Below are 23,537 nucleotides of genomic sequence, written 5' to 3'. Positions count from 1 at the left end.
GAGTAAAATAGTGTAAAGCTCGAGTGTAGCAATGGCACCTCAACCGAGCATAGCGGAATGTAAGTACATCACCAAGTCATCCCAACTCAAGTTCTCGCAGACTGCTCACCTTATACGGATTACAGGCGACCGCATCCTGACGGCTCCTGGGACTGTACTGGAGATGGAAGAGATAGTACTGCACGGTCGACGAGTCAGGACATGGAAGCATGTACGTTATCCCCCATCCTCCATGCTACAGAAGCATCCAAGCTCACACATCAGCCCGTTCAGCTCCCGCCCACTTTCCGCTCATTCTTCCTGTCGAGTCTACAATCATACTCGGACCGAACATTCCTCTCTTCCCCACTCCCTGTCCCAAAGTCATTCAGGACTCGACAATCACATGCTTCGACATCAAAAGATACGCTAGATCCAAGAGAGAATGTGACCTTTGGAGAGGTTCTGCAGATGGCTCTGCGACTTGCGGCGTGGATGAGAGCGAGAGGTCTAGGTGTTGGGAGTAAGGTTGTCATTGGTGGTAGGAACTGTACGGGGTATGTGCGAGTAGCTCCCCACACCAAAGTAATCATACTGATAACAGGTCTCATCGTATAGCTGGGTGGTGGCCTTCGTGGCGACACATCTGATAGGAGGCGTTGCGGTCTGTCTCAACGCATGGTTGTTAGTATACAAACGCAGTCCTCACGTCGCCTGTTGGTACCTATGAAATTGTTCGGCTGATAGTTGCGTCCCATCAGACCTCGAGAGCAGCTTGTCTACGCTATTAAGATGATAGAGCCTTCTCTTGTCCTGCTCGACGAAGATAGGGCAGAGATACTAGGACCATATCAGCACGTCCGAGAAACCGGTCTACCCGACGTAAGTCCCAGCGTGTCCGAAAAGCATTTACTTCTGCAGCTAGGCAGGGCTGATCATGTTCTTGTCATGATTCTAGATGTACTGCTGGTCCGAGACGAGCTATCTTCCTAGCTTGATGGAAGTCTTTCAAACGCCGACCGATGCTGCAAAGGACGTATTAAGCGATGAAGGCTTAGATGGTTTGGGACCAGAGAGTGATGCTGTCATCTTCTACTCGTCTGGGTGAGCTAGCAACAACTTATCCTGTGTAGGGGAAGCAAGCTGATGCGACCATGGTAGGACGAGCGGATTTCCTAAAGCTGTACTGAGTACACAACGAATGGCACTCTCCAATCTCTGGTCAGGTCTCGTCGGTAGGTATTAGCCCGATACGCTTTCTACCTAATATCCGCTAATGTCCTTCTTAGCACCCTCGCGAGCAGCCCTCCGAGCGGGACTTCAACCTCCACCCCTTCCTAACCCCTCACATACACAACGTACCGTCCTCCTCTCCATCCCCCTGTTCCACGTCACGGGGTGTCTATCATGGCTCATGCGTGCGTTCTTTGCTGGATCAAAGATGGTGCTCATGAGACGGTGGGATGTGAAAGAGGCAGTGAGGGTGATCGAGACGGAACGAGTTACTGTCATTGGCGGGTGAGCGAGCGAAACTCTCTTGTGTAAAAAGATGTGCCATGGAAGACGGCTGTGCTGACGTAGCTTGGTGATAGTGTTCCAGCTGTCGTGAATTCGATCTTACAATCACCAGACCTGCCAAAAGACCGGACATTCGATACAGTCTTCTACGGCGGTGCACCACCGAGCAAACAGATGGCAGGAGAAGTGAGAAAACGATGGCCAAAAGCTGGACTGTAAGCTCGACCTATTGTGAACCAGGAACTGAGGTTCACACGTCACACGAATATAGCTCATTCTGACTCTTCCTGCAGGGTGCAAGGTTACGGCTTGACAGAAACGAATGCGTATGTCTGCTCGGTAGCCGGAGCGGACTACTTGACGAGGGTAAGCTGTCCTGACTTTGACATAATCGACAACCATGCTAACGCTATACATGCCTCGCATAGCCAGATAGCACGTAAGTAGCTCGTCAATGTCATTGCCAGTTACAAGCTAACAGTGCGACCAGTGGACCACCGGTACCAATATGCGACATCAGAATAGTTGATCCCGACACCCGCAAGACATCACCGACTGGTCAGACGGGGCTCTTGTTAGTCCGCGGACCGCAAGTCATGAAACGCTACTACGGAGATGAGGGTGAGCTTGCTTCGCTCGCTGTTGATGACAACGCTGATCATGGGGTGAAGAGGCCACGCGGAAGGCGGTTGATGAGGAGGGATGGTTAGATACCGGTGATGCGGGGTGTGTAGACGAAGAAGGATACCTGTACATCAAAGATCGATGTGAGTGGCGTTCAGAGCGTATCTGGGTCTACCCTGGTCCTCGCTGTACTGCCGTACAATATGGCGCTAAATGTTAGGTCAAGGCTGACATTTCCATATACTGTAGTAAAAGATATTATCATACGCGGTGGCGAGAACGTGAGTGTTCAACCAAGTTTACCCTTCCTTCTTCCCCCACCATGGCGAAACGAGTCATCAGCTAAGCTAGTCTTCATACCTGATCCACTCCGTAGATCCCCTCATCTGTGGTCGAAAATGCCCTCTATTCCCTCTCCTCGATATCCGAAGCTGCCGCTCTTCCCTTACCTCATCCGATCCTCGGTGAAGTAGTAGGTGCTATCGTATCTTTACGAGACGAAACCAATTCGGGTAAAGTGTCGGAGGAAGTTGTGATTGGACATGTGAAGGGATTATTACCCAGATATGCAGTGCCAGCTATGGTGTTGATTCATGATGGACAATTACGTGAGTTTCCCCTCCTTCCTTTATTTTTATGCTCTTTGGTCTTGCGAACTGTCAGCGTCAATGACGGGGGTGAAGAGTACAGATCGACTGACGCATTTCGTTTGGTCTGCATTGGGACGATAGCGAGGAACGTGAATGGCAAGATATTGAAGAAAGAACTGAAAATCATCGCGCTGAGAGAATGGGAGAAGAGGGAAGGAGCGTCCACCACACCGGCACAAGGATCAGAGGTATCGTCGATAAGGGCAAAGCTGTGATCTCCACACTTTACCCAGGCCTTCAATTCGAAGAGCGCGCAAAGAAGACGGAGGGGACAATCAATGATCTCGCTTATCATACCGCATGTACCGTTTACTATGTTTCAAGCTCGGTAAATGGTGCTGCGATTCAAGTGGGAAGCAGGTGGAAAACACCCCTGTAGATTGTGCGCGAAACGATGCATATACATTTGATTTGCTTTTGGTTGGTGAAACGACACTCGTACCCCTGTACCTCTGATCACCCTTCACTCACTCCCAGTGAATAATACCCTCTGCAGAACCTCAATTTTGTTCATCGCTCGACTACTTCGACACCCTTTCACGCCGCCATTTTCAATTACTTCGATTTTGCCCTTACTGATTTATCGCCTATCATACCTCCTCGGACTCGGGCTCCTCCTTCTTGGAGGCGTATCATCATCTCTCCTCCTCCTAGCTGGAGGAGGTGATCTGCTCGGGCTAGGGGTGTACTTCCTCCTCCTCACGGGTGATGGCGAGCGAGTGTACCTCTTCCTGGCAGGAGGGGGGGACGGACTCGCTCGCTTTCGGGCCGCACCACGAGGGGGCGGTGATGGACTTCTTCTGTCATCGCTATACCTCCTTCGACGGGGCGGAGATGCACCTCGTCTAGGTGGGGAAGGACTCCTGCTCGCTTGTCGTCTCTTCGGTGGAGGTGTAGCCGAGTCGGAAGAATATCGTCTTCGTCTCGCTGGAGGCGGGGATCGCTCATCATCGCTATACTTCTTTCTCCTCGGTGGTGGTGATCTCGAATCGTCGGAAGAATATCTCCTCCTCCTTCTTCCTGGTGGAGATCTGGAACCATCCGAAGAACTATCGCTATCGCTATCTGAATCGGAATCGGAACTAGAATCGGAGTCACTACTCGATGTATCGGAGCTGGAATCGGAGTCAGAAGAGTCCGCAGCTGCCATAGCAGCATGTTGAGCCGCGAGGAGTTTTGGCGCATTCGCAAGATACGTTCTCATCTCCTCTGTCACTTTACCGAGACCGATAGAGGTGAAGTAGTTGATGGCGAATCGTGTGTTCTTCGGGTTATCCATCGGGAACATTCCCGCGAAAGCGGGTTTCAAGTCGGGAATCTGGAATCGTTCGGACATCTTGTTCATACCCATCTCCTCCACCATTTCCTGCATCATGATCTTGACGAAAATACGACTCGACGAAGTCGTCTCCTCTTCGTTCATGTGTACGACATGGAGAATAGCCCATGAGATGGCGTCAGATGCGATGAGATGACCGAAGAATCGACCAATGTTTCGCAATTTGTTCGTCTCGTATCGATGGATCGTGTCGTAGTACTTCTGGAAAGCTTCCTGGAAGTTGTCGGTCCAGACTCGGTTGAGTTTACAGAATCGTTCACCAATAAGACCGTAGAAGTTAGAGTAAGATCGCTCCTGCGAGCAACACTCGATGACCATGTTACACAACTCGATCTGCAAGAGAAAGTCAGCTAAAACCGTTAGAAGCATCGTCAGTGTAGCTCACCTCTCGGCCCTCGGGGATATTGATTTTCATGAGCTTGTGAACCGCTTCTTCAAAGTTGAGCTAATGAAAGCTAGCATCAGTACCAGCACCTGACCATTTAAGACCACTCCACTCACAGAGTTCATGATTGTCAGATAAATGGTTCGTCGCAAGTTGATCAAGTTCGTCTCCGTCATATCCTGAATGCCCGCCTTTTCTGGCGCAACATTGTCGTCCTCATCCTCCTCTTCCGAGTCCGACTCATCACTACCCGAATCTGAGCCAGACTCGTCATCTGAGTCGCCGAGGATCTCCTTCTTGATCTCGACATATCGCTCTTCGTTCTCAAGAAACTTGGGGTCCACCTTGAACAGGTCTGCAAGGAAAATTAGTGAACGGCTCAGAGACGAGATTGGTACGGGTACTCACTCAAGCTCTCTTGGACCTGCAACTCGTCGTCCAACGTGATCCTGTGCGTGATCTGCTCCTCCTCTTCCACCAAGTCCAAGCCTTCCGGAATAGCCGGATTATCCTTGTACTTGTCTTTTCTGACCTGGAACAAAACTTCAATCATGTATTGACATCGCTTGCTGATTGCTCCCTCGTGCAAGACGGCTCTGAATCGCTCAAAAACGGTGTTGTTTGCTTTAGGACTGTTCTCCGAAAGGAACAAGCCGACTTCTCGCATAAAGCCAACGGCAACCTCGATCGAATCGTCTGTAGGTCGGTCGAGACACAGGAGAAGGATCTGTAGCGCTACAATCTCGTGGGCGACGTATTGGTTGCAGAGATGCGCGATAAAGGTGGAAGTGGCATGGCAAACAGTCTGGCGCAAGAGGTCAGCATAGGTTACGTCTTGAGATGAAGTATGAAGGAGAACGTACCTTGTCATTTCTCTTGTACGCTCGTCGGAATTGACTGATCAACCTGATCAGAACCAGTTCCCCGACCTGCGGTAATTTGGTGTTGACGATAGCGACCAAGGCGGCAAAAACGGGTGTGAATGGCAACGAGGAAGCCTGAGCTCTCATAATTGACCTGGCGAAAAGACCCTTTCCGCGGATGAGGTTTTCACCAAACAGCTCGGGAACGACATGTTTGATGTTTGACACGTTGACCTAGAAATCGAAGTGATCAGTACATTCGTGTACCGAAGAGAATTACGTATACGTTGTAGAACAGCGTCTTCTTTGCGTGAGGCAGCACCTACCTTGTTGATCATACCGTTGATACTCTTCTTCAACGCATCCCAACTCAATCTTTGGAACTCTGCGCTTGTCTTATCCTTGGCAGCCTCAGCTTGCATAGCCCTCAATCTCGCCGGAGGGATATATGCTCCACCCGATCTTGATCCTAACAGCTTTGCAAACTCGGCTTTGGCAATCTCGTCCGCCTTTCCTCCCCCATTCGCAACTGCCACCGTAGAATTTCCATTCCCGTTGGCTTTTGCGTTCAATTCGGTGTCGATTTGCGCCTGGAGGATAGCAGCTTCTCTAGCGCGTTTTCGGTGCGGATCGATATCTACTACGCGAGGAGGAGATATGGGTCTTTCGGATCGACCTGGAAGTGGAGGTAGGGGTGATTGAGAAGCGCGACGTCGACGAGTGGGAGGTGATGCCGAACGTTCACGAGGATTGGGTGAAGGGGATCTGTCACATTGATGTCAGCTGCGTCTCGTTTGTGACCAGTGATAAGGACTTGATAGCTCACCTCTTTCGCTTAGATGCGGGAACATCGTCTGGGGAATCACTTCGTCCGCGAGGAGATACTGAACGTGTGTACGAACGAGAAGGTGAAGGAGAACGAGAATCCGAAGGAGAGCGAGGCATCTTGATCAACTTGACTTCCGGCTCGACGAGAATCGGGAAGGTTTTGTGTTTTGTGCTTGTTTCAGTTCCCTATCCTGCGCTGTCGAATGATGCGATATCCGGCGCTTGACTCAACGGACGAGAGGGATGGGAGGTAAGGTGAGTTAGGTGGAAAGAGGTTTGAGGATAGTAGCAGAACAAGTTGTATTCGAGAGGCGAACTACGAGAGTCTAAACAGGGTGGTCAAATAACGCTATGAGTCATGATGTGTTATATATTCAGTTCTGCTGCGGCGCACTGACCCTAACGGAATCAATTTTATCCTCCACCTGCACTACGTCAACGCGAGACACGAGACCGTTTAAAGGGGGAGGTGGAGGGTGATTCGTTCAGAACAACACTGCATTCAGTCAATCCTTTCATACATTCCTCACTTCGCCTCCTTTGCTTTTCATCATACACAAACAACAAAGCTCAAATCCCCAATTCAGCACTGTAGCAAAATCACATTCTTTTCCATACCTCACCATGTCAGCCGAACCGGGCAAAGCTGCTCACGAGCATGCCGTCTTGCTCAACGCTATTGCGGACGGGGCCAACGAGTACCCTAAGCCGGAGCACGTCAACTATACCTACGGTACAGCCGGTTTCAGAACACTGTGAGTGGCGAATGCTTTAAACTCGTCGCAAAGCTTGATGTTTTGCTGACCCAAACGTCCGTTCCACAGCGCCACGAAGCTTCCCTCAGTCCTCTTCCGTGTCGCCCTTCTCGCTGTTCTGCGGTCCAAGCGACTGGAAGGTGCAACAATTGGAGTGATGGTTACAGCCTCTCACAACCCTGAGCCTGTGAGTCAGCTCCTCGCTCGGAGTATCCTTTTGCTGTGGCTGATATAGCTTATCGTAGGACAACGGTGTGAAGCTCGTTGACCCTTCTGGAGAAATGCTCGACCCCAATTGGGAGAACCACGCAACAGCTCTGGCCAACTGCCCAACTACCGAATCGCTCATTTCCACATTCACTACCCTCGTCACCCATCTCCGAGTCGACTTACACCAACCTGCTTCGATCGTGTATGCTCGAGACACTAGACCGAGTGGTCCAGACCTCATTCAAGCGTTGGAAGCGGGATTCAAGGCTTTCGGCGCTTCGGTCAAAATCGTTGATGTTGGTGTGACTACGACGCCCATTCTGCATTATGTGGTCAAAGCGACTAACGACAAATCTGGTTCATATGGGAAACCAACAGTGGAGGGTTATATGGAGAAGACAGCCACCGCATTCAAGACTTTGATCGTGAGTGCATTGTCTCGCCCATCTATCATCAACGTTGCTGAGCAGAAAATATATATTTACAGGGAAGCAAAGGTCCACTCGCTCCGTTATATGTGGACTGTGCCAACGGTGTCGGAGCAAATGCTCTCACCGAGATCACCAAACACATCGGCGACATCATCCCCATCCATCCCATCAACACCGCCACTACTACTCCCGGAGCCCTTAATTCGCAATGCGGTGCCGACTTCGTGAAGACCAAGCAGGCCTTACCGCCTTCCGTTCAATCTGCTGGATATCTTTCGAAGCCGGGCACGCGGGGATGCTCGTACGACGGAGACGCCGATCGAATCGTGTACTATTACCTGCATGAGACAAAGGGGACTTTCAGATTATTGGATGGCGACAAAATAGCGGTGATGGTCGCCATGTTCTTTGGTGATTTGGTGGCAAAGGCAAAGCTGGAAGGTGACAACAAACTCAAGGTTGGAGTGGTTCAGACTGCTTACGCCAATGGAAGTTCGACAAAGTACTTGACCAGTGTGAGTTGCTGCTCTGTACTAGGCTTTTGTTGTCAGGACTGACCAGTAGGCTGTAGCGTAACATCCCTGTCACATGCGTCTCTACTGGAGTCAAACACCTGCATCATGCAGCTCAGCGATACGACATTGGCGTCTACTTCGAAGCCAACGGTCACGGCACTGTTCTCTTTTCGCCACAAGCACTCCAGACACTGCGCGACGCACAGCCGACGTCCCCCGACTCAGCTAACGCCATCAAACATCTCCTTGCATTCTCAGACCTCATCAACCAGGCTGTTGGTGACGCCGTATCCGACATGCTACTGGTCGAGGCGGTCCTCGCTCACAAAGGATGGAGAGCATCTGACTGGGATGCGGGATACGAAGATCTTCCCAATCGACTGGTCAAGGTTGAAGTTCCAGATCGATCGATCTTTGTTGCGACAGACGCCGAGAGGAAGCTTGTCCACCCCGTCGGACTTCAAGCGGAGATCGACAAGGCAATGGCGAAGGTCGAAATGGGAAGGTCGTTTGTGAGACCGAGTGGTACAGAAGATTGCGTCAGGGTATACGCTGAGGCGAACTCGCAAGTGGAAGCGGAAAGTAAGTCATAGTTTGTTTGGACTGTGTCACTCTTTGCTGACTCGGAGATGTCGCCAGCTCTCGCCAAGACTGTCGTCGACCTGGTCGAGCAGAGTTCTCAGATGAGCTAAGCGTCTGGTACCCAGTTCTACAAAAAAAAACCCATGCGAGGTCACCTGTTGTGAGGAGGTCATGTCAATGATCGCCGAGCGACGTCAGTATTGAAGGTTCGATTCAATGCATATACATCATGTCCATGTAAATAACATATGTACCTGTCATAAGTTTCATGCAGAATCATGTCATTTCAGTCTTCCAGTCTGACTGCTTTCTTACATCCGCTGTTGAACTACTGTGCGATGTCTCGGCTGCACTATCCTCCTGCGGGATTTATATGATGTTACTTTGTGAGATGTAATGTACATCATACATAACTGTCTCTTGCTGCCGACCTACATTTCGGCGAGACTCACAATAAGAAGCGAAACACGTTCAGGCATGTATCACCTCAGAAGGAATGCCACAAGGACATAACATACCACGCCACGAGGGGGAAACGTCATTGTGCGGAGCACCGGATCGTAGTGGGTGAGAATAGGTCCGAGCGAATGCGACCATATATGTGAGAGTTGATCTTGTATTATCATTATCATTCAGGCTTCTCACCACCGACTTTTTCAAGCACAATGTCAAGCAGGTGAGTGAGACGATAGCTACTTCGATATATGATCAAAAGGAGGAATGCTCATTCGCGATAACTTCGAAGGCGACGAGAAGCAACTCACGCAGGAAGCTGGTACAGCTCCTCCGGTAAGTCTCTCTGATCAAATATACCTCTACTCCATATTTTGGCAAGTGATCGTGACGACATTGTGAGCTGAAGGTCAGTCTCCACAAAGGTACCAAGCTCGCATCCGAGCTATCTCTATACTTGTCGAAAGTGGCCCCACTTCCCGAACTCGATTACGCTCCTCCAGTCAGCAATGCCAAAGCCATCATTGCCCCACATGCGGGATACTCGTACTCTGGTCCAACGGCCGGATGGGCTTATGCAGCTATCCCAACAGATAAGATGTAAGCTGTCTCCGATTAGTCGCCGGCAGAGGATAATCAGCTGATATGTTTCTTTGTAGTAAGAGGGTATTCCTACTTGGTCCGTCGCATCATGCTTATCTGTCAGGTGTCGCACTTTCACGATTCGAAAGCTACGAGACGCCGGTCGGTGATCTCCCTCTCGATTTAGAAGGTGTGTCCAGGCCCTTGATCTTCACGCAACCTCTTTGTATCTCACCCTTCACAGCTTGGCTTCCCTTCCTCATCCTTGACCGAGTTCACTAATTTGTGTCCTTAGCCATTGCCGACTTGAGGGAGACCGGCGTGTTCTCCGAAATGAAATCTTCAGTCGATGAGGAAGAACATTCGCTCGAGATGCATCTTCCATACATCCGACATGTCTTTAACGGGTACGTCATTGTAGTACCTCTTGCTCCTGCCTCTGCTCTTCCGCCTTAGAGGTGCTAATATGGTCTGATCGGTGCGGTTTGGACAGACGAGAAGACCTCAAGCTTGTTCCGATACTCGTTGGTCATCCCGACAGGAACACTTTGAAAAAGTTGAACGAGGTCTTGGCAAGGTACTGGGATGACAAAGAGACGTTCTTTGTCATCTCTAGTGACTTTTGTCATTGGTAAGTGGAGTGCCAGCAGTCCATGCGTACTCTCCCGTTGTAATTTGAGCTGGGCTGCAGCTAACCATCTTTGCGATTGTATACAGGGGCACTCGGTTCTCCTGCACTCCATACTATCCCAACGCACCTCATCCTCCTAATCCGGTCCCACCCGTACCACACCATACGAACCCAGCTTCTTTCACCCCGCCAGACTTGATCAAACGGTTTAGTTCGGCTGAGGCTAATCCCGACGTTCCAATCTGGAAGAGTATCGAATATATGGATCATGAAGGGATGGAACTTCTTCGTAGGCCAGGAGAAGAGGGAGCAGTAGAGAAATGGGAAGCATATCTAGATGAGACCAAGGTGGGTCTTGACAACGACCACCCAACTTGGGCACCGGCCGTAAACTGACAAATGGGGACAGAACACTATCTGCGGTCGTAATCCCATTACAGTGCTGCTCAGTCTCGTGCAGCACGTTTACAAGGGCAAAGAGCGAAAGCCCGAGTTCACTTTTGTCAGATACGAGCAAAGCTCAAGGTGTCTAAACGGGAGAGATAGTAGTGTGAGCTATGTCAGCGGAGTCTTGAGGATTCCCGAGTAACTGCACACCGAGGAATGTTCACTGTGTGAGTATGTATTGATGTGAGAGGAAGAAGTGGATCGTTGCTAGTTGTGTTTCCAGTCGTAGTTGTATATGCAGGTGTTACATGTCCATCCACGGTCCGTTCTACTCTAAGCCATTTCGGAGTCCACTTGCTTGTAGCCTTGGACCTGGGGGCGGGGAGAGGGTGAGTCAGCAGTGGTACTAATACACGTTCCTGGACCCAAATCCAGTAAAGAGCCATTGAAACACAAAGCAAGTGATGAGCTAGTACGTTTGGTGGCCCTTCCTGCCCTGTGTATGAACGATCCCCACGTCCTCGGGAAGATCCAAGGACGGTTCACGACGTCGCTTTGCATACTACCAGGTCCCAACCGTCCCAAACCTTCCCTTCTTACAGCAAAAGATGACTGAATGAGAGCCTTAAGCCTTAAGACTCACCTTGTTCTCCCTGATCATACCGGCATACTTCTCTGCCAACACTTTACAGTTTTGCAAGTGGTTGACACCTTCTCCTCTATAACATTTTTGCAGTTCGTCCCGTACGATTCGGGCTTCCATAGCTTTGATCCATGATTCTCGAATGTGAGTTTCTCGATCTTGGAGGGTTTCTGAGGGATGTCACCGAGATCGCAAAGCAGGTAAGATGGTGCGTGTGGGTAGATTTGGGATTTGTTGTTGGAGAAGAGGAGAAGAAGATGGTATCTGTTAGTATGGCTTCTTCTAGATGTAAGAAAAAAGGAAGATACGCACGACGATACTCGTCCATGGTAGGTTGTGACGCCATCTTGCTGAAAGGGTGATCGAGTGAAATGAGGCGAGCGAGGACGAAGCGGATTGTTCACGGTAAAGATCAATGGTTAGAGAACTGACGACCTGCGAATCAACGATGAAAGCAAAGCAAGAGACCCAATCAGCTATTGAGCCTGACAACGGACGACAGTTGGCAGCGGGATCAATTCACACACAACTATTTACAGTCACGTGACATTGCTATGTTCTCGGCCAACGGCCCTTGAATGTGGGACTCCACGCGCCTGACCTCTGTCAATGTCTGGTAGTGTGTGAAGTTGCAACTTTGTAGTGAGTGAGAACCCTTCGTACTACCTACCTTGTTCCCGGTGCTCGGATACATTCATATAAAGATCAATTCAATCTTCGTGCTTCCTCCTTGATTTCATCTTTCATCTTTCCTACTTTCTCATCCTCATTCTCTGTTCTGATCATTAGGCATCGCATAGCATTTTTCTCATTCTCTCTTTCGTCCCTCAAAATCAACCTCATCACCACATCATCCACTCGTCATTTCCTTCACTACTACTCATGTCATTACAATTTTAGTTCCGGCATTCCTCATCATCATCATTCTTCGTTCCTCGATTCTTCTCACACTTGTCGGATCTCTTCCACCCTTTTCCTACATCCCATCTTCTGTTATCCGCTCCCCGCTGAAGCAAGCAGTGCTTCTTTGCGATTCCCCTCATCCCGAGCAGATTCTCACTCCTTCTCTATCCGCCTTTTGATACCACGCCATCATGGCCTTCCAACCCTTTGCTTCCTCCTGGACACCTCCCACTCCCGCCGAAGAGGGATCCAATACTCGTCAAACTACACCACCCTCCGGTCCTGGAAGTCCTAATATAGCAACGCCGAACTTGCCCAGTGAGCCCGGACTATGGTCTGACAGGTATAGGAGCTTGAGCACCGGCAACATGCTGGGTATGGGGATGACACCTCTGGGATATGGTGATATGAGAAGGCCGGTGAGTATACTTCCTTCTATCCTAAAGAGATAAGTGCGAGTTGCTGACGAAAGCAGCAGCTCGGTGATCTATCACAAAACCAGGTCGCTTCCCATGCCCTGGCCTCACCGTTTATGCCAGGTCTCAATAGCGGAACATGGGGTCCACCTATCCCCCAAAGAGCCACAAATCAACGCTCTGTCAGCTTGGAAGAGGTGAGTTTTCCTTGTGAGCCTGGTAACCCCGACGCTAATTCAATCCATCGTAGCGTCTCGCAATCGCCGAAGAGAAGATCCGAGAACTCACGATTGAAAACACCCGCCTTCGTCAGCGCTCGGCTAACACCGTGAGTGCCACCTTATCATCTTTCCAAACATTTTCCGGCTCGGAGATGTTTCTCAGCTGATCAACCGCGATCACAGGGTGCACAATCAAATATCTACAGCTCGCCCTCGGTCTCCGCGAGCTCGTCAATCATCTTCGAGAACCTCAGTCCAGCCTACTTGTCAACAGGCTATGGTGGCCTCAACGGTCTTGGTTTGCAGAGATTCGAAGATCCAGACCTTGGCCATGAAGTCGCCTCGTTGTACATGAGAGAAGACTCGGTAAGTATCCGTACTCCTTTCGTTTCGTGTATACTTGCCGACAGAGTTCCGTTACAGTTCGACAAGAGCTCCTACACTGCTCCGAAGCATATCATCACCAGCATCCTTCATGGGACTTTCAACTTTGCCGATCTCCGTACAGAGTATATTCATCCAGTGGTCTGGATCATCGCAAACCATCAACCGAAAAGCAGCTCGGAGAGGTGAGTGGCTGCTGAATTGGTACATAGCACATGCTGATCGGAGGCTGTAGCTCGGGTTTAAAAGCTGCTGTCAATGCTCTAGCAGTGAGTGATAGCGTTATGAACCTCTCTTTATGAATCTGTTGCTGATGCAGCCCCCCAGAGTCGGCTCAGCTTACCTCGAACAGCCGAGCCGACTGCCATCCTCATCCGAGCGATCATTGAATATGCGAAGCCCCTTTGTTTCACATCTTGTGGGAACTACCTCTGTCAACAGCTTTTAGAACAGGGTAGTGTAGACGACAAAGAGGCCTTCATCAAGGAAGTCGAGTGTGTACCCTTCTCGTCCGATCTCGATATCCGACGCTGACTCAGATCCAGGGAGGACATGGTGCCAATTGCTAGCGACAAGTTTGGTACTCACGTCTTGTGCAAAGCTATTGCTATGAAGGAGCTGGAGGTAAGCGTAAACGATTCCATCTACTGGCCATTGGTTGAATTTGACCATTTTCACAGGAACCTATCTCGGAGGCCTTAATCAAATACGGCATTTTCGATTCCATGAAAACCGGAGCACGAAGGCTCTGGCGAGAGGTGAGTGCTACTATAAATACATGAATGACTGTTGCTAAATGGTTGCGCAGTATCTCGAGAAGTGTCGGCAAGCCAAACAACTGGAGATCTTCCAAAAGTGAGCTGCCCGGACTTGTTTTCTGCTCACCCGGCTCACTCCCCTTGTGTAGAATCAACGAGGAGATGTCCGGTCGATGGGCGGAACTGGCATGTAACAACGAGGTGAGCAGCTTTCAACTGCAAAATGCCAGAGGTGCAGCTAGCTGACTCATTATCAGCACGGGTCAATCGCGGTCCAGCAGGTGTTCGAGGTGTATGGTTCTCAGGAGCTCATGCAGCCGTGTTTCAGAGAGGTGTGTACACATCGTTCATGCCTTGTCGCGGTCGGCTGATCTACTCTCTAGCTGTTGGATGACATTGCTCGAGTCGCCAATAATCAGTACGGACAGTAAGTTGGTGCTCAGGTTGATGTTAACCAGCGCCAAGGGGATTACCGCTGATCCCGCTTAGCTTTGTGGTCACCAAGCTTATCGGATATCCTCATCTGTACAAGCAAACCTGCGATGCCATCTTGATGTCCTATCCTCCAGTCGCCACCACGCATCACGGAGTCAATTTCGCCAAGATTGCGTTGACGGAAGGAGGTCGGGGCAGTATCGTCAAGTATGTGGACGCGATCTGCGCGCATGATGATGGGTAAGTGCTACCAACATGTGATCATAGTCTCATGCTGAGCGCGATTACACCAGGCGTACTCCAGGCATCGTCGCTATTGCTACATCGTCCATTGGCAAGGCCCACCTCAGTGAGTGCGATGGTATTTCAGACTCAAGAGACTGTGCTCACTCATGTTGGCGTGATTGTAGCTTTCGTTCTGACTTGTGTAGGTTTCGATGGGCTTCACGTACCTTGTCCACAGCTGACTTTTTTCCAGCTCACTCCCGCTGAACATGCCCGCATCCGCCAGACTTGTCGAGCTTACAGCACGACGTTGCGTAACTCGCAAAGCGGCAATGACCTGCTCAGATCTTTGTGAGCCTTGCCTACCTGCTGACACTCAATGGCTCTCTGCTGATATCATGGGAAGGGGTCTCATGCATGCCATTGGCTCAAGGCACCGTGCAGGCAGCAACTAGTCCGGCGTACTTCGCTTCCTTGATGTCCCTTGTCCTCATTCTTCCCCACCACCTAGCATTGCATTCTCTTTCACTTTTCCTCCATAGCATTCACACGTCCACATCATGTCAACTCATTACGTTTACATTTTCCTTAGCAAACCAATCAATCATCTCATCATCCTCACACTATCATTCCACATTCCTCATTTTAACGTTCTATTTGTCACGCCTTTTACGATTTTTTATACTTTTCTATCGCATCGCATTATCAGATCAAAAGGGGGTTTTGGTTCGGGTCAGCAGAGGAAGGGAAGGAAAAGGACGAAGGGGAGACCATCTATGTACATGTCATTTCATCATTTCGCATTGTGTCTCTATGCATATGTTTCCTGTTTTCGTGGTGGTGGCCTCATATTGTCAGATGATGTGGATCTCGTACATGAGGCCCTCTCCAAGACGATGTATGATGGGTAAGTATGCATGATGTGGCTGTGCGCCAGCAGATAACTCTATAGATACAACATGACCAACCTATGATCGATATAGACTGAAACCTTCCCCTGCATAAGCCAATTCCGCTGTTTGTGGTCCCGTTGTCCCGCACTCTGTAATGCCTGCTCCTCCGGAGATGTGCCCGGTCTTACAGCTGATTACGCTTCTTAGCCGTCCTGAGATATGGTCGTAATAGCCATTCCACATCCGCTTCAGTCTGGTCGAGCGTCCCTTGTCTAATCTCGTATGCTGTGGGATACTTGGGTCAGCTCATAGTTGTGATTGGGATAAGAGAAGACACGAATATGCTTGGGAGTGGTACGAGTAGGAAACAAGAAAGACTCACGCTTGGCTTCGAACCGTGGACCGACTTCGGCGAGCTGGACGTCTTTGTGTGAAGCTTTTGCAAATACGTGGTGTCTATAGAGGGCCATGCCTTGAATCAGCATTATTTCTCACTGACACACGGTGCTGGATCCGGCACTGATGTCAGGCTGGAAGACAGCACGACTCACCTGAAAGAGATGAAATCATTCTCATTCCTGAATGTCATGACTCTCTTCGCATCCTCTTTCGGAACGGGGAACAAAGCTCTCAAAATCCCTTTCACCCTATCACCCAATTTGGTTTCGAATCCATCAAATATCATGTGAGGATATTGTTCCGACACCGTACTGTTTGCATTACTACTGACATCGTGACGAAGCGTGACGTTGTGTAACGTCATGGAGAGGGTAGGACCGTGAGGTAAGTGAGAGATTATGAGAGCGTCGGGTACACCTCGATGTTCGTGGATGACGACTAGGTCGGTGACTTGTTGTGAGTTGCAAGCGTTTACGAGATCGCGAACAACGGTGTTTCCTCGGTTGAGTCGGTATGAGTTGGGGAAGACGAGTCGGAGTTCCTACGGCGCAAAAGATAGATATCAGTATATGTCGAATGGAGAAGATAGCAAAGAAAAGTAGATGTCGGTGCTCAAATTGAGAGGGGAGACAACATTGCAAGTACTAGATCATCCCACTGACCTTGGAGAACTGGAGCAACCTAGACGAGGGCGATCTACTTGTCGTGATCACGACTTTCGGATCATATGTCCCCACTTTCGCATACTCATCATCGATATGACTTCTCGGATCATCCTGAGCTTCATCCAAAACCAAATCTTTCCCAATCGTCTTAACTTCCCCTCTCAATTCGGTCGGTAGTGATTTCCCCTGAGCCAGCAGATCTTTGATCTTTTGTTTTCGTTCGAATATCGCCCTCTCTTGGGATTCTTGTGATTTTTTGTAAATGTATTCCCGCCGTTCTCGTGTCTGACGTCGGAGCTAAACGAGCAAGCGTCAGCTTTCGTGTTGCTGGTTGATCATCACTAAAGGGGCACGGAATGCTTGTGTCTCTTTCTGTCTCTAGTTGCACAGCAACTATGTAGTTATCAAGAAGAGAGTACGCACCATTTTGTTTCGTGAATAGTCCCAGGAGGACTGTGAGGATCGATTGTGGTACTGCCTGGTCGGACACTTTGTCGAGTATATCCCTTTGGTAAGCAAACAAACAGTGGTATGAATGATTGAATCTCACAATGTATGAATGAGAAACAGAGACAGAAACAGAACGTTGCGATTCTGGGACCTCTACTCGTTGTGGTTAGCGAAAACGACGACTGCGTACACTCGAATGTATTATGAATTGTATCGTTAATGTTGCCAAGAGCGGGAACAAGCAGCGAGCGAGCAACCAGAGCGAAGTAGCGAAGCAGATCTAAGTCTGTTGTCAAAATTGTTGCCGCACATGGCAAGTGAGAGTGGAGGCATTCATTCGCTCGCACTAGTACAGTAAACAAAAAGGGGGGTTCGAATAAGTTCGTGATGAAAATGGTAAGCTAAAATGGGATGACGACATTAGATTTGGGTACTCACTCAATCAACAGGGAGCTCTGAGGAGCACGTTCTTGCATGCAAAGACAAAACTGTCTAAAGAGTCAAAGTCTATACTTGAACTTGCACTTGCACTTTCTCACACTCGTCACACGACCTCGTTCGACCTCGTCTTCATCCATGATACCTCCCCAATAACTCTTACAAATCATCTTCATTCAGCTTCATCGCTCATCGCTCATCGCTCAAGCGAAGCCACGACTCGAGCTCGAGAGTAGCCACATCCACCTCGTTTCGAGATGAAGTCAAACCTCCTCCTAACCTTGTTTGGGTTGACACTCTCCGTCGCGTCGGCTGCGAACACTGAGGATCAAAGACCCTTCGTTGGACCATCTCCACAGCTTGCGCACTCTGGTGGCAAGCTGAGAACGAACAAGAAGCGACGTGAGTAGCTCAGCTCCTTTCATACATTACGACCTTCTCTGATGAAGGTCTTGCTTGTTGTGGGGATTGATCACCAAGTGCTGTACTGACATTGTGTTCGTTTCTGTAGCGCTCAAAGGGCGTTTCTTACACATCACCGATATACACCCTGATCCATATTACAAGACCGGCGCGACATTCGATTCGGGATGTCACAGTAAACCTAAAAAGGGCAAGGATAAGGGTAAAGGGAAAGGAAAGCTGGACGAAGATGGGGACGGGTCTGATGAGATTGAGGAGATCATACTTGGTAAAGAGGATCTAGCGGGCAAGTGGGGAAGTGGTGTCTCGTGAGTTGGAGTTGATATCATCACATAAGGATGAGAGCTGACTTGACTCACCTAGTGATTGTGATACACCGATGTCACTTGTCAATATCACTTTTGACTGGCTGAAGAAAGAATGGGCACACGAAGTAGATTTCGTAGTTTGGACAGGTGACAACGCCAGGTGAGTCACCTCGTCCTCCCCTACGTCCGCGGTGGAGTTTGTGCCAAGATTTGAGGTGATCCCCAGCGCTAGTGTAGCAGGGCTGATAATCTGCTTCTCCTCCTTTAGACATGATATCGATCGTTCGCTCCCTCGTACACCACAAGAGATCTTCAAGCTCAATCGTATGGTGGTCTCGAAGATGCTGGACACTTTCGGAACGGACGTACCAATCGTTCCTAGTATAGGTAACAACGATATCTATCCGCATAACGTCCTTGCAGCTGGTCCCAGTCATATCACAGAAGAATTCTTGCAGTGAGTGATCATCTCCTGTCGCGTTCTGAGGAGTTTAAACTGACATGTGGTCACAGGATCTGGAAACACTTCATCCCATCGGACGCCGCACATGTTTTTGAACGAGGGGCGTACTTTTCGCAAGAGGTCATACCCGATAGACTAGCTGTTATCTCGCTCAACACACTGTTCTGGTACGATTCCAACACGCGTAAGCTGCCAGATCACAGAACCAGGTCCCGGATTGGAGACTGATGCGTGTCATTTAGTCGTAGACGGGTGTGGGGACCATTCGAACGATCCTGGAGCTTTGGAGATGGATTGGCTGGAGGTCCAGCTCGCCAACTTCAGGCAGAGGGGGATGCAAGTTTGGATGACAGGACATGTTCCTCCGCATATGGGACACTATTACGACAATTGCTGTAAGCTGCGAACGCTCATTTGCTGAGGCGACGCTTATCACTGCGATTTCGCAGATCTGAGATACGGCGATTTAGCGTTGAGATATCAAGATACCATTGTTGGACACCTTTTCGGCCATATGTGAGTCGTCTTAGGCCAGCCTGGCAGCGACAGTCGGCAGGGACTGATAGTCATTCATGCTCGCAGGAACATCGATCATTTCTTCTTCATCGACGTCGACGAGCTGGAAGCGACTTCGTTACCCAAAGCAGAGTTCTCCGCTTTCAGCAACGTGTCTTCTCTCGTTGGTCCTCGACTACATCATGGATCTGACTTGGCTGGCTCTGGCCGATATCGCATACAAGGTCGATCAGGCGCTCAGAGCTTACAGGCCGAGCTGAAGAAGGACTTTGGAGAGATGCCTGGGCCTAGGATTCTGAAGATGAAAGACTATGCGGTCATGAATGTCGCACCGAGTGTCATCCCCACGTACTACCCTGGTATAAGGATCTTCACGTGAGTGCTTGCCATACTCACGACTGTCATCACAAGCTGATATGCTGTACGCAGATACAACATTACAGGTGTGGCTGAAGACAGATTAGACGAAGATCTCTTCTATCGCGGTGGCGATGCACCGGACGACGACGACGACGATGATTTGGAGGAGGATGACGACGATATGGAAATCGATCCTACTAAGAAGCGTAGAGGTGGTCATCGACACAGCAAACCGAAAGATGATTGCAAGTTGCCCCAAAATGAAGACAAGCCCCACTGCACGTTCAAAAGCAAGCCACGACACTTTTCGAAACATTCCCCTTCACGAACGAATCGACCTCTCACTCCTCTTGGATATTCACAATTCTACCTGCCGACCATTGACAAGCAATCTTCGCATCCTCCCGAGTGGGAAGTGGAATACACAACATTTAAAGCCAAATCTCTTGTTCCTCCATCATCGAGCCACTCCAACGACACGACGTTGACTCAACCTCTACCCGTCCCATTGCACTTGTTACCAGGCTACGATCCAGCAATCTTCACACCTCCCGCTGAGGGCGATAATAAAAAGGCAAAGCAGAAAGTGAAAGACAAGAAGAAAAAGTTCAAGAAACAATTGGAGAAGATTACACCGTTCAGGATGAACGATTTGACTATTGGAAATTACATAAAGCTGGCGAGGATGTTGGTCATTGAGAAGAAGATGTGGAGCAAGTTTTCAGAAATCATGTGAGTCGTTTGGGTATGGTGTCCGCAGCATAGGTGCTGATGAGCGAGATGTAGGGTTGTATCTTCCGATTGAGCTTGGGTCTGATTACTTTCAGCTGCGTGATTGTTGTACATATCTCATTTGCATATTTTTGGTATTACATCAACGAATATAGACAGGTCGATCGTGCTCAAATAGACGTGACTAGGGTTCGGGCATAGTTGTTCCAAGCTGATATAAACGTATTGGCTAAACGAACACTGCAACGATAGCAATCCACGACTTCTGCGACTCCCGAACGGATGGCATCATGAGCATCGTACGAACTGACATCTGCGAGTCGCAATCGTGCAAATGCTCTCTTGCCCGCTGTTCTTCTCATGTTCGCAAAATCTCTAAAACGATTCTGAGCGACACAACCGTCATGTTTATAACAGTTTTTGCCAAAATCCTCGAGCTTGTCGCTCATCGTCCAGGTATATTGGAACTCCGACTGGAGTTTGTCGAAGTTACCTTTATTATCTCTCTTCTGACGATGCAGCGTCTGAAGACGATTGAGATATTGAGGTGCATAAGAACGTAATGTCGTTGTGATCGAATCCGACATCTGCCTATTAATGTCAAGTGCGAGTGTTTCCGTCGATTGTTGTATGGCAAGTGACTCGTTGGAAGCTACCGCGGCAATCGTATAAGCCAAGAATGGATTATCGGCGTAGATTTTGACTAGCAGTCCGACCAGTGTCGGAATACCATAAGCATCGTCGATCTCCAATGCTGATGGAAGACCGTCGAGTAACTCCGTCTCTGTTGGTTTGAGCTTTGGAGCGATCCGCAACGGTATCGAGCTGTTGTGTAAGGTCGTCCATAGGGCATAGAGGACTATTCGTAGACCGGCAGAAGTGGATGGGAAATCGCGTCTCTCTCTTCTGGCAAGTGATAGTACTCGATTAACAGTTCGAGCCCCACCCCCGACACCACCGCTATCGATTGAGTCGGTTTGACCCTTTCCGTCGGTAGGTTGAGGAATCGTTTCGAAATCGGAGAAGAAGTGAACGTGCGTGATCAAGACTTTGAGCGGGAAAAAGAATCCAACATTGTTAGACGAGACGAGGAGGATATCGTCATCACCGTGAGAGCTGAATTCGGGATGGATCACTCTAGGTCGACGGAGGGTCAATTCGGATAAAGTGATCGATTCGATATCCTTCGTCATCCCGCTGTTGTTTTTGGTTTTGTTTTCGTGGTCGTTTTCGTTGTCGTCTGCGCAGCATGATTGAACGGATAGGTGAGAGTTGGAATCGAGTACGATGCGGAAGTTGTCTGGGCGGAAAATTATCGTTAGGTAGCTAGCCACAAAGATCTTATGTGTAAGAGAACTACAGTACGCTCACACTTCTTACCAAGAATGGTGAGTGTCAAGATAGACGAGGCGACTTCTTCACTCATCGTGGGTTTGTGTTGTGGACAGTTTGTAAAAGCAGCGAAGGACTAGACGAGAGTGAAGTTGGAGGTCGAACTCGATATCAACCAAGAAATAATTGGTCAATTCAGCACAGCTTGATATCAACGACCTGGTTGGCACTTGTTCCCGCCCGATAAGATTGTGGTCATCCGGCCACGACATGTGATCATGTACGAGTTTTGTAGATAAGTTAAGCTTAATGTACTTACGACGTCGTGCTCTGTGTTTCAGCTGGTCATCGTGCGACGCAAGTTCGATGATTCAAGTGGTGGGAAGACAACCTTGATAAGGGCCCCTTCCCGCATTATGTCGTCCCCACCACCATGCTCTGGATGCAACAAGAGATCGTCTCCTTCCAACCTCCATAACATTCGATTCAGCAACCAACTCGAGTACAATACTCACACTGTAGAATATCGCTGTCGCGGCTGAAGAACACTTGTGACCGGTTATCAAGAAAGTCGTGTCCGGAATGATCCTCCAAGTGAATGAGTCGGTACACAGTTTGACAGTCGGGGAGGTTTTGAGTGAGTATTGCCTTCCGGATGGCTTCGAACGTCCCTCATCATCCTCATGCCTAGCTTTTACTCTGCCTCCTGTCAAAGCTGACAGACTGTGAGACCTTTCAGAGCTCCTGGGTCTTAAGGATACCCCCCACAAGATCACCATCATCATCCAGCCACTGTCCTCCGAAATGGAAACCACGAAGATCGATCCGCTCTTCCAACAAACTTCGGAAACCGACATGCTTTTAGTCTCGTCTGATAATGTGGGATTTTACTGCAAATCCTCTGTACTAGCCTACAATATCGGTTTCTTCTCCGACTACGAGACGATCGATCAAGCCATGGGCGAGGATTGCCGGTCATCGACGGACAATAACGACATCGACAAGGACAACGAGAAGATCACGGTTCGAGAACTCCCTTCTGCGACTTCCGCTGGACTAAAACTTGTTCTACTTGTCCTCAGCAAGCAGACCGACCCACCGGCCACCCTTCACGAGTTCCTCCAACGCACTTACGTCGAAGCAGACCTCTTGGACGCATTGTGCCCCGCGTTGGCCGTGGCAGACGCATATGACATTCCTATGATTCTCGACCGACTATCGGAAGTACATGCAGACGAACCTTTCATGCTATTATCTCTTAGCCTCTTTGGCATGTAACGAAGTGCGGGCTCAAGAGGCTTCTCGAAGAACCCTATGGTACGATATCGATACTGTCCCAGCCATTATTCGCCATCACTTGATACAACACGCTAAGTCATGGTGGGATCGACTTGTCGAACTTCACAAGCACAAGGCGAATAGATTTGAGCGACTTCGAGAAGGCTTGGCATACTCTTTCCCCTTCTATAATGGCTTCTCAGATTTTGGCAAGAACTGTAGAAAGAGTGGTGGCTGTGAAGCTTTTCGTCAATACAATGGCGAGTTCTCCTCGATGAGGGTAGAAGCGACGGACAAAGCAGTTGCAGCTGTCCGTGATGCTCATGGTCTTGCCGATGGGTCCAACAGGATATCTTTAGCACTCGTGGAGTTGATTCGTTGCTCCACCTGCAGATACAGGATGAACACGACTTTCTCTTGGGCATGGCTCAGTCACTATGAGGCTATGCAAAGATCTATCTGAAATCCGGCACCGATATCGCGACTTGATTGTAAACAGCTTTGTTCGATCTTCGTTCATACGCATGATCGCTCGGTGAAAGATGCTGCTTGTCTAGAATACA

At 49.4% G+C, this 23,537-nt stretch overlaps 10 protein-coding genes across 10 annotated transcripts; 6 read left to right on the top strand and 4 right to left on the bottom strand.

Annotated features, from left to right (window-relative positions):
* Window positions 1-31: 31 nt before the first annotated feature.
* On the top strand, window positions 32-2,986 carry CI109_104571 (uncharacterized protein; the record flags this gene model as incomplete). The annotated part of the gene is made up of 16 exons (XM_032006670.1): window positions 32-59; window positions 126-211; window positions 274-536; window positions 598-663; window positions 741-861; window positions 938-1,083; window positions 1,141-1,214; window positions 1,269-1,497; window positions 1,572-1,712; window positions 1,791-1,863; window positions 1,926-1,936; window positions 1,988-2,118; window positions 2,169-2,264; window positions 2,371-2,402; window positions 2,498-2,729; window positions 2,853-2,986. 16 exons carry the CDS (start codon window positions 32-34, stop codon window positions 2,984-2,986), a joined length of 1,863 nt encoding a protein of 620 aa, XP_031859033.1.
* Window positions 2,987-3,351: 365 nt separating this feature from the next.
* On the bottom strand, window positions 3,352-6,303 carry CI109_104570 (pre-mRNA-splicing factor CWC22; the record flags this gene model as incomplete). Its single annotated transcript, XM_065967523.1, has 8 exons — window positions 3,352-3,589; window positions 3,731-4,443; window positions 4,496-4,555; window positions 4,612-4,850; window positions 4,904-5,300; window positions 5,359-5,592; window positions 5,685-6,123; window positions 6,185-6,303. The coding sequence occupies 8 exons, from the start codon at window positions 6,301-6,303 to the stop codon at window positions 3,352-3,354; spliced, it is 2,439 nt and encodes an 812-aa protein (XP_065823595.1).
* Window positions 6,304-6,810: 507 nt separating this feature from the next.
* On the top strand, window positions 6,811-8,789 carry CI109_104569 (uncharacterized protein; the record flags this gene model as incomplete). Its single annotated transcript, XM_032006672.1, has 6 exons — window positions 6,811-6,941; window positions 7,011-7,128; window positions 7,187-7,576; window positions 7,639-8,097; window positions 8,154-8,679; window positions 8,737-8,789. 6 exons carry the CDS (start codon window positions 6,811-6,813, stop codon window positions 8,787-8,789), a joined length of 1,677 nt encoding a protein of 558 aa, XP_031859035.1.
* A 555-nt stretch (window positions 8,790-9,344) lies between these two features.
* On the top strand, window positions 9,345-10,934 carry CI109_104568 (AmmeMemoRadiSam system protein B; the record flags this gene model as incomplete). Its single annotated transcript, XM_032006673.1, has 8 exons — window positions 9,345-9,355; window positions 9,425-9,468; window positions 9,558-9,732; window positions 9,792-9,904; window positions 10,010-10,121; window positions 10,208-10,345; window positions 10,432-10,693; window positions 10,755-10,934. The coding sequence occupies 8 exons, from the start codon at window positions 9,345-9,347 to the stop codon at window positions 10,932-10,934; spliced, it is 1,035 nt and encodes a 344-aa protein (XP_031859036.1).
* A 131-nt stretch (window positions 10,935-11,065) lies between these two features.
* Window positions 11,066-11,721, bottom strand: CI109_104567 (uncharacterized protein; the record flags this gene model as incomplete). Its single annotated transcript, XM_032006674.1, has 3 exons — window positions 11,066-11,104; window positions 11,376-11,545; window positions 11,688-11,721. The coding sequence occupies 3 exons, from the start codon at window positions 11,719-11,721 to the stop codon at window positions 11,066-11,068; spliced, it is 243 nt and encodes an 80-aa protein (XP_031859037.1).
* A 748-nt stretch (window positions 11,722-12,469) lies between these two features.
* Window positions 12,470-15,172, top strand: CI109_104566 (uncharacterized protein; the record flags this gene model as incomplete). The annotated part of the gene is made up of 18 exons (XM_032006675.2): window positions 12,470-12,697; window positions 12,757-12,891; window positions 12,945-13,022; window positions 13,099-13,281; window positions 13,339-13,484; window positions 13,535-13,568; window positions 13,627-13,793; window positions 13,845-13,923; window positions 13,980-14,057; window positions 14,108-14,154; window positions 14,207-14,258; window positions 14,315-14,389; window positions 14,441-14,484; window positions 14,547-14,732; window positions 14,786-14,841; window positions 14,903-14,919; window positions 14,971-15,068; window positions 15,124-15,172. 18 exons carry the CDS (start codon window positions 12,470-12,472, stop codon window positions 15,170-15,172), a joined length of 1,752 nt encoding a protein of 583 aa, XP_031859038.2.
* A 622-nt stretch (window positions 15,173-15,794) lies between these two features.
* CI109_104565 (uncharacterized protein) lies at window positions 15,795-17,100 on the bottom strand (the record flags this gene model as incomplete). The annotated part of the gene is made up of 5 exons (XM_032006676.1): window positions 15,795-15,895; window positions 15,993-16,066; window positions 16,162-16,550; window positions 16,672-16,971; window positions 17,098-17,100. The coding sequence occupies 5 exons, from the start codon at window positions 17,098-17,100 to the stop codon at window positions 15,795-15,797; spliced, it is 867 nt and encodes a 288-aa protein (XP_031859039.1).
* Window positions 17,101-17,819: 719 nt separating this feature from the next.
* Window positions 17,820-20,368, top strand: CI109_104564 (uncharacterized protein; the record flags this gene model as incomplete). Its single annotated transcript, XM_065967522.1, has 9 exons — window positions 17,820-17,964; window positions 18,074-18,293; window positions 18,349-18,453; window positions 18,562-18,750; window positions 18,807-18,940; window positions 18,999-19,151; window positions 19,206-19,272; window positions 19,339-19,647; window positions 19,702-20,368. 9 exons carry the CDS (start codon window positions 17,820-17,822, stop codon window positions 20,366-20,368), a joined length of 1,989 nt encoding a protein of 662 aa, XP_065823594.1.
* Window positions 20,369-20,534: 166 nt separating this feature from the next.
* Window positions 20,535-21,790, bottom strand: CI109_104563 (uncharacterized protein; the record flags this gene model as incomplete). Its single annotated transcript, XM_032006678.1, has 2 exons — window positions 20,535-21,664; window positions 21,736-21,790. The coding sequence occupies 2 exons, from the start codon at window positions 21,788-21,790 to the stop codon at window positions 20,535-20,537; spliced, it is 1,185 nt and encodes a 394-aa protein (XP_031859041.1).
* A 488-nt stretch (window positions 21,791-22,278) lies between these two features.
* CI109_104562 (uncharacterized protein) lies at window positions 22,279-22,974 on the top strand (the record flags this gene model as incomplete). The annotated part of the gene is made up of 2 exons (XM_032006679.1): window positions 22,279-22,333; window positions 22,436-22,974. 2 exons carry the CDS (start codon window positions 22,279-22,281, stop codon window positions 22,972-22,974), a joined length of 594 nt encoding a protein of 197 aa, XP_031859042.1.
* Window positions 22,975-23,537: the final 563 nt, after the last annotated feature.

Source organism: Kwoniella shandongensis, chromosome 8 (genome assembly GCF_008629635.2).
Source record: "Kwoniella shandongensis chromosome 8, complete sequence".
NCBI lineage: Eukaryota > Fungi > Basidiomycota > Tremellomycetes > Tremellales > Cryptococcaceae > Kwoniella > Kwoniella shandongensis.
This window is presented reverse-complemented; position numbering and strand designations above follow the sequence as displayed.